We start from the raw sequence: 8,837 nt of genomic DNA, 5'->3' as shown, positions 1-8,837 counted from the left end.
TTTTCCTATGTTTTTTTTTTTTTTTTTGCTTTTGGGAGGTTGGTGGATGTTACATCACTATGAGGTCACCATCACCCCCAGTGACTACACTGAATCAGGTGCCAAAGCCATAGAAACAGAATGATTTCTAAATTACTGAAAAGCACAAAAAGAGAGGACAATCACTGTCTGTTTTGTAATAAATCTGTGTGTGTTATAATGTCTTCTGTCTTATGGTGTAATTATTTATCTGGAGAAACTCATTTAATTAACCACTTGACGACCAGGGGATTTCTGTCTGATCTGTGCTGCGTGGGCTCTTCAGCCCGCAGCACAGATCAGGATTATGCCAGGGCGATCAGACTTACCCCCTTTTTTCCCCACTAGGGGGATGTCCTGCTGGGGGGGTCTGATCGCCGCCGGCTTGCTGCACTTTGCGGGAGGGGGCTCTTCAAAGCCCCCCTCCGCAGCGTTTTCGGCGCTCCCTCCCTCTCCCTTCCCCTCTGAGCGGCGCAGGACGGATATCCGTCCTGCGCATTGTAGGATAGGCTTCAGCCTATCATATGCCGGCGATCCCCGGCCAATCAGAGGCCGGGGATCGCCGATCTGCCTTACGGCGCTGCTGCGTATGATGTAAACAGCGGGGATTTCTTCCCCGCGTGTTTACATTTCGCCGGCGAGCCGCGATCGGCGGCTCTCTGGCTGTTCACGGAGACACCCTCCGTGAACTGACATGGAAACCCGCAGACAACCAGTTTACGCCAATCGGCGTTAGCTGGTCGTCAAGAGGTTAACACTGCTGATTAACTTAACCTCCCTGACAGTATGATTACTCCCGGCTTTTATGGTCTAGAAGTGGTGCAATTTTTTCTTAAAGGACAACCGGGGCGAAAATAAACTAATGAAATAAATGATTGTATCTATCTTCCTTCTCCTAAAAATGACTTTTTAAGATATTCCACAGTTTTATTTTATGTTTAAATCTACTTTTTAACTTTTAACTGTTTTATTATTTTTGCTCAATCACACATTCATTGAAGTATGCCAGAGCTAAAATCTATGAACTATTTACCCTTCTTTATTTCTTTCCTGCTCTCAGAAGCCATTGTCTGCTAGGAAAGTGTTAAATAGTTGGAATTTCTTATCAGTGAGGGTCACACTGTAGTCACTTCTTGTCAGGACTGAGTCAGCCACTTACATACCTGATATTTAACTCTTTTAGGGCTGGTGCACACCAAAACCCGCTAGCAGATCCGCAAAACGCTAGCAGATTTTTAAACGCTTTTTTTTATTTTTATGAGGCGTTTTGCTAGCGTTTTGCGGATTGCTGCTGCGGTTTTCAGTATAGTAGATTTCATATATTGTTACAGTAAAGCTGTTACTGAACAGCTTCTGTAACAAAAACGCCTGCAAAACCGCTCTGAAGTGCCGTTTTTCAGAGCGGTTTGCGTTTTTCCTATACTTAACATTGAGGCAGAAACGCACCCGCAATCCAAAAAATGCCTCACCCAGGCATTTTTCGTTTCTGCAAAACGCCCCCCGCTCTGGTGTGCACCACCCCATTGAGATACATTGACCAAGCAGATCCGCAGCCGCAAGCGGATCTGAAAACGCCCAAAAAGCCGCTCGGTGTGCACCAGCCCTTAGGCAGAGAAAGAAAAGAAAAAAAAAGAACCCAGCAGAGTTATTTGTGTGCTCGGCACTGTACATACCCATGTCTATCTAATCATGTCACATGTCAGTTCGGGTATCCTTTAAGCTTTTAGACCCTAAAAGCAGGAAAAAAATCATACCCCTACATAGATCTGCAGCAGCCCCGCATATAACTCACCTCATATGGATCTAGTGCTGCAATTCTCCCTCCGCCAACCAGGTGGCACTCTACCCCTATAGTGAAATTGTCGTCTCACCAGAGGGATCGAAAGCCTCCCAGGACCGAAAGGAGAATGGCTGCCAGCGTCTGGATCGTGTGGAGGTGAATTGCAAACGCCCGCTGCGCACACGCTCTGCATATACCTCTTGGCAGCTACCCCGAGTCAGGCTCGGGGTCACCGCTCTGGGGATCAGTGAATAATGGCGCACAGCGCCTATGCATAAAAATGGCGCCGCATTCAAAAGATACGCTTATCGCTATTTATCGTTAGTACTGCATAATAATGGCGCACAGGGAAAAAAGAAGAAAAACGGCACACACTAACGTTATTTATCAATAGTGGCACACACTAACGTTATTTATCAATAGTGGCACACAGTAACGTTATTTATCAACAGTGGCACACACTAACGTTATTTATCAATAGCGCCCTACATAAGCCAAACTGCAGACGTTATTTAACTGCAAAGCGATGAATGGATTTAATGTAACACTGTCAAGGTTAGGGTTGGGCACCACTGGGGGGTCTTAGGGTTAGGCACCACCAGGGGGGTGGTTAGGGTTAGGTACAGGGAGGGTTCTGTGTGAGAGTAGGGTTAGGTATAGTTACAGTACAATATACACCACCAGGGGGGTGGTTAGGGTTAGGCACCACCAGGGGGGTGGTTAGGGTTAGGCACCACCAGGGGGGGTTTAGGGGTTAGGGATAGGTACAGAGAGGGTTCTGTGTGTTAACGCTAAATAACGATAAGGCTTTAACGCTAAATAACAATAAGGCTTTAACGTTAAATAGCGATAAGTGGCAAACGGATTAGCGGCAACACTGTGCGCCATTATTCACAGGCGCCATTTTCAGATGGATGCCCGCTCTGAGCTGCAGATTTCCGGCCCGAGCCTTAATCTGGCTTAGCACTAAGAGGGTTAATGATGGGTCCTCTCTGAAATAGCCCTCGGATGATAGAAGTTTGGGTATTACCTTTTTCCATGTACCTTCATGATAAATGTGTACTTTGTAATCCACATAAGCCATACCTGATATCTCCCGTCTGTGAAGCCAATCTTTCTAACATTCGTGTAGGGGATAAAACAAGACCGCTCACTCTCTCATGCGTTTTTATTCAGCACCGTTTTTTTATTAATATGCATAATAAATAAACAAACCAATAAATATACATACATATGGCAGAGAACACCAAGATTACAGGCGCTGATGTAACAGACATGGGTTAATTTCAGCAAACATACGGCGGAAGATTTGAGGGTTTGCCCATCCCTGACCCCTGGCTAAAATCAGGATTTCCAGGTAAAGACAAAGGACCATTTGGAAAGTGGGGGATTCCAGGAAAATGAGGGGTTGGGGGGGGGGGGGGGGGTGGAGGAGGAAGGAGTTAATAGCTAAACCACAACTACATTTTCTGTTGGTAGCCATATTGTTTTCTGGACTGAACCAAGACTGATAGAAAGGCATCACATCATATAACTCAGACAGAAGGACTTACCTACCCACAGATGAATCTACTCCGGATGTTTAATGGCAATGGTCTTGGAGGAAATGTTTGGTGACAAGATCAACAGCTTGAGTAGACTGCATATCGACCTATTCATGGGGTGATGATGCCACTAGTCACCATAAGGCTGATGGTCAAAGGTTCAGATCCCTCTTCGGCACATGTTGAGACCACTTTCCAAAAGTACCGTATATTAATACAAGGGGCTTCAAAGCCAAAATTCAACTCACTTCCCTAGAAATGTAGTCCTGAAACAATTGAAAGGTTCCAAAGCCCATCTGAATTGTCATGTTCTGAGGAACATCTAAGGAACTAAGGTGTCCTAGCTTGTCCCAAATCAATTTAGAAGACCGAGTTGAGCTGAACTTAAGCCCAGAAAACTATGAACCAGTACTGTTGCCATACTTGGTGCAAGTGTTTTGAAAGAATAGACAAGGCAAGGAGGGCCAAGGTCCATTTTGTACAACAACCCAAGACTCAGCAATTAGGTTTTTTTTTCTCATTCCCTCTACACCAAACTGCCTGGCCTTTCATTTATATGACATGCTCATACATCAAGGTCAGGAGAAGTCTGGTGACGCCTTCCAAACTCTGCTCTAAATATCCAGCTGTAGACCACCCTACAGACCTTCTTACTTCAGCAATTCCAATTCTCCCCTTTATACAGGAATGTAGATATAAACATAACTGCAACCTGAGACTATACAAAACAGAAACATTTCCAGCAGTAACTATGAGTGAAATGGATAACTTCAAATGTTAGTGCACTTACAAGTTAGTTTAGTTAAACTGTGGCTCTGATCAATAATGCAATATGTCTCTGTTATTTTGACATACTGACATGCCACTCCCATGTTCACAGTCAGAAACAATTCATGGCTTTTTGTGTTTTTGAAAATTGGGATTTTTTTTTTACTAGACTGGACGGATAACTATTTGGTAATGGGTTGGGAAGCAGAATTTTTCTGCACTGCATTTTCCAAGTTAATATTTGCCTGGAACTGGGCTTCAAGAATAGAGCTCATGTACTTATTAAGATATTTGAACTTTACAGTGAAGTTCCACAACATTTGCCATTAATGTACAACTGAAGGGATTTTCTTTATTACTTAACAAAAGTAGAAGTTCACATCAGAAAGTAGTCCACAGCGGAATCTATAGCACGCCCAGCCAGCCATCTATATCAGTCAGTCACTCTGCAGTGAGGTTCCTGCAGCCATGGTCCTGGCTCTGCCCACCTGCAGCAATGGTCCTGGCTCCGCCCAGCTGCAGCCGTGTCCCGCCCCCCCATCCATATTTATCGTGGAACTGCTCTGTTTAATATTTAGAGTTTTCATTGTAGTTTAATGTTATGTTTTAATCATTTTGTTTTTGTTAAAGAGACTCTGTAACAAAATTTTGAGCCTTATTTTTTCTTTTCTATAAGTTCCTATACCTGTTCTGATGTGGTCTGTCTTACTGCAACCTTTTCTAGTTGCACTGTCTCTGTAATAAATCTTATCTTCTTTCCTCTGTCCTGTGTCTGTCAAGAGGCTGGAATGTGTGGAATGTGCAGCACTGCTTGTCATTGGCAGAAGCTTTACACACCCCCTCCAAGCTCTGCATGAATCACACAGTAAGCTGTTCTCAGCCTATGATACTCTGTTTAGAAGCCAGTCATTTGTTTGTAAACACTGCCTAAAACTGTTAAAGAAAACCTGAACTGAAGATTAAAAGTCAAAATAAACATACACAAGTAATACTTACCTCCTGTGTAGTCTACTCCTCAATCTCTTTTTCCTCTCCTGCGTCCTATTTGTCCACTGTGATCAATGGAATTCTCTGTCCTCCATTTTGAAAATGGCCATTACACCATAACAGCTTTCTGGTCAGCAAACAGTTAAACTGTAACATCGCCAACTTGAGCCATAGAGAAACATGGACACATCGGTTCTCCTCTCAGCTGTAACTGACAGCAACTGATATATAACTGACAGCAACTGATGTATTTCAGTTCTGACAAAATGTTGTCAGAACTGGAAGGGATCATTGTCAGAAGAAAATGGTGAGCTTCTGAGAGGAACTGATGGCAAGGTAACTATGTAATGTTCATTTGAAGTTAACTCATGTGTTTATTTTAAATAAATTTACTCAGTACAGGTTCCCTTTAATTACCGGTACAAGCCAGGATTGCAGCAGGGAGTGACAGAAACAGCACAGAGGGGCACAGGGGAACATAAGGAATAGAATGGTATGCTTTTTATTGTAAGAATATTAGAGTACAGATTCTCTTTAAGAGAGTGGCAAATGGGCAGAGCCATACATTCTGTTTAATGCACCCTCTTCCAATCCTCAATATAATGTAATTTTGCAGTGCCCCCCCCAATAGCAGCAAAGCCAGTCCTTCGGTAATGCATACCATCTTCTTGGAACCATGCCCATGCCTTACTGATATCTAAGCCTACCCCCCTACCCCACCAATGCCCATCTTGTAGTCTTATGTAGCTTTTTTTTGTAGCGTTGCAGCCCCCAATGATCATACCAGCAGTGTAAGCAACCAGCACGCACACTGCCCTGCCTGAACTATATATACAGATTACCCTATCCATACATACACACAAGGTCTTAGTATTAAATGTACAACTCCCAAAGCAATTTTACCTCTCATTCAAGCTTTAGCGGGTGCGCAACCTAACAAAAGTAAGTTCAGGTATCTTTTTACCCACTCAAGTTGGTAAAAAAAAGTTGTAAAAATTAATGTTTCCAGACAAGGTGCTTTTCACTTTTTTGTCCCTTTAAGGAGCAAAATGATAGGTGGACATAAATTGGTAAGTTTATTTATGCTTTAAATGTTCAGTCCAACCAAAACAATGATAATTCTGCCCCTTGCTTGTCATGTCTCTTGAGTACTCGAGGAGCAAGACACTTGGCTTTTTAGAACCGCCTCTGAGGAGCCTCTCTGCATAACGTCAACCATAGGAACTGTAAAACCATGATTTGGAGTCCTGCTGTGGGTGGAGTCTGAGATGAAGGAGTCCAGATCTTGTTCCTGCAGTCACCTGTTAAAATCTGGTGGTTACTGCAAACATCAAATAACTATCAAAAAACACAGTGTCTGTTTGCAATGGACTGATCCTTTCAATACTTATTGGTGTAGTATTTTGACAGCAAGAGAGGTTACAACAGGAGAGGGGTCATGAGACTACGGCGCTAACATTATATTAAAAATAGCATGATTAGCTTGGTTCTTATTAGTTGTCAAAATTCCCTTGTTCATTGGACCAAAGCTTTTTTTTTTTTTCCTTTTTGACTGTAAGCTTAAAAACTCCCCAAGAATTAAGAGCAGCAATAAGTAAAATTGTCATATTAAGGTAGGGGTACTGTAACTTGTTATATACATTCAGTCCAGTAGTTAGTTTAACAATGATACTGATCATTAACTGCTTCAGAATAAATAATTATAATGATACACAATAAAACCATCCTTACAGTTAGGCCACATTCACTCAGTCACTAATATCAGACAGGAACCATTTGCCATCTCAAATGTACCAAGAGGTGACAAAATCCAAGTTTTCATCCCAAGTTCAGTACTAAATTGGTGAAGTTAGCACTAAGAAGAACAAAATATTTCCCAAAGGAATAATTGTTGTTGGACACGACTTAGTGATCTCAGCTTAATCCACAATGGCCCAAATGACGAAATCAGGTTTCTTCCTACATTAAAGAATTAGTCAACACCCAAACTGATATCCGAGTTTTAAGAGACTCTGGAAGTCCAAGACATTTACTGATTTCTTACTGTACTCAGAGATTCTGGTAGGTAGACCTCCTTGCTATATCTCCTGCCCACAGTCCAGAGATTCTAGCAGCTAGAACTGCTTACCACATCTCTTACCTCTAATTCAGAGACTCTACGGCTAGGACTTCCTTTCTTTAGGTCAACTCCTTTCTTTAGCTCCTGACTTTTCTCTGAGTCCTTCTGATCATGTTTTTGTTCTGATAACTTAAAAATAAATCAAAGTAATATATTGGGCATGAAAAATTGAAGAGTGAACCTGGGAGCTTAAGTGCAGAGATTTTACCACCAGAGTCTTTGGGGGACAGAAGAAGCTAGTAGATGACTTAGCTCACCATCATCTACGTAGCAATACCCTAAACATGAGTTGTGAGGGTACCAGCTTACCATATCCATGTAGATATTTTTTCAGCTACCAATGAAACATCCCAGAACTACCTTTTCTCCTAGTGATCACCAACATTCTAACACTCATTCATAGACTTCTCCTTCTGAAAGGTATTTTTGAAAAAAATCAAAGATCTCCAAGTTTCCTTAAGGCTTCCAAAAGTCACCGATAGTTGCTGCTGCACCCACTGCCAAGCTCTCATTTATACACTCACTACCCTCATGTGTGGAGCGAGATGATGACACAGTATAGGGCCATTTGGGCAACAGATCACCAACTTTCAATATAAACTTGATCTTTTCATCCACAACCAATCCTTTCCTGTTAATTTTTTCTTAACAAACTTTCAGTGCTGTGCTGCCTTTCTAAGCTTTCTCAATTCTTTTGACACCTTCTGATCACATTTCATCTTTTCTCAGCCTTACTACAAGGAGCAGGTTCTGCAGAACTATTCTGGTCCAGTAGGTGGAATCCACGTCTACTCCTTGTCCATATCTACCCACTGTACAGTCAACTTCAGTATTTGATTATTCAATGGACAATAGTTTTGAAGAGTTTGAAGCCAAAGTTCTACATGATGACATGGTACTATCACACCCTGTGCTTCAAGTAACCAAGTAACAGACTGTACGTTATTTTGAGTTGAGAGTCCGGGGGAGTTTATGTTCGTGTTGGTCGAATGACCATAAAATAAAGTTGCAGAAGTTTTGTAAGTGTTACTTGGACATATAAGTGCTAAGTACACGAGCTGAAGGAGGGTCAGGTCGCTGGCTAAAAAAACGCTAGGGGGGGAAGTCACAGTTTCTTCTATGTTTGCATGCAGAGCTCACGTCAATAAAACGGCTAGCACACGTGCACGTTGGTTTGGGCGCAGCAAGAAAGAATACTGTATTAACGCGACCGACTCCACCACTCTCGTTAATTCCCATTTGCAATGCTTGCATTTTCCTCGCAGAGGTTAAAGAAAAAAAAGCCAGGGGACATCTTCAGTGCTCCATTCTACCAAAGAATCAGAAAGATCCCATCACATTCCTCATGTCGTTGTCCTTGTGGACCTTATGGACTCCATCTTTGAGCGTCTCAGAACACTGTCCCATGGTTTGTTAGGAGTCCACTCTGTCGGGTTGAGTAACAAACTTTAGAGGCATGAGCCCATTGCGGCTTCCAAGAACACATCGCAGGTGGTCAGAGTGGGATTCGTAGACGAAGCTGAGATTTTGCTGTTTCGGCTCTGTGTGATGATAAACAGCGTTCACCTGTCTGATAAAAACAATGAACCTCATTAAAAAAAGAAAAAAATGGGATCATTAT

General features: G+C 42.5%; 1 protein-coding gene across 4 annotated transcripts in view; it reads right to left on the bottom strand.

Annotated features, from left to right (window-relative positions):
* Positions 1 to 2,959: 2,959 nt before the first annotated feature.
* Positions 2,960 to 8,837, bottom strand: part of RUSC2 (RUN and SH3 domain containing 2) — a 97,825-nt gene continuing 91,947 nt past the window's right edge. For all 4 annotated transcript variants that reach the window (XM_068251647.1, XM_068251669.1, XM_068251656.1 and 1 more), the window contains one exon: positions 2,960 to 8,786. In XM_068251647.1, coding sequence (XP_068107748.1) covers positions 8,630 to 8,786 — 157 coding nt within the window. In that variant the 3' untranslated portion in view covers positions 2,960 to 8,629. The remainder of the gene's footprint in view (positions 8,787 to 8,837) is intronic.

This window comes from Hyperolius riggenbachi, chromosome 1, assembly GCF_040937935.1.
Source record: "Hyperolius riggenbachi isolate aHypRig1 chromosome 1, aHypRig1.pri, whole genome shotgun sequence".
Taxonomy (NCBI): Eukaryota; Metazoa; Chordata; class Amphibia; order Anura; family Hyperoliidae; genus Hyperolius; species Hyperolius riggenbachi.
The sequence above is the reverse complement of the archived record's forward strand: the minus strand, read 5'-3'. Positions and strand labels throughout refer to the sequence as shown.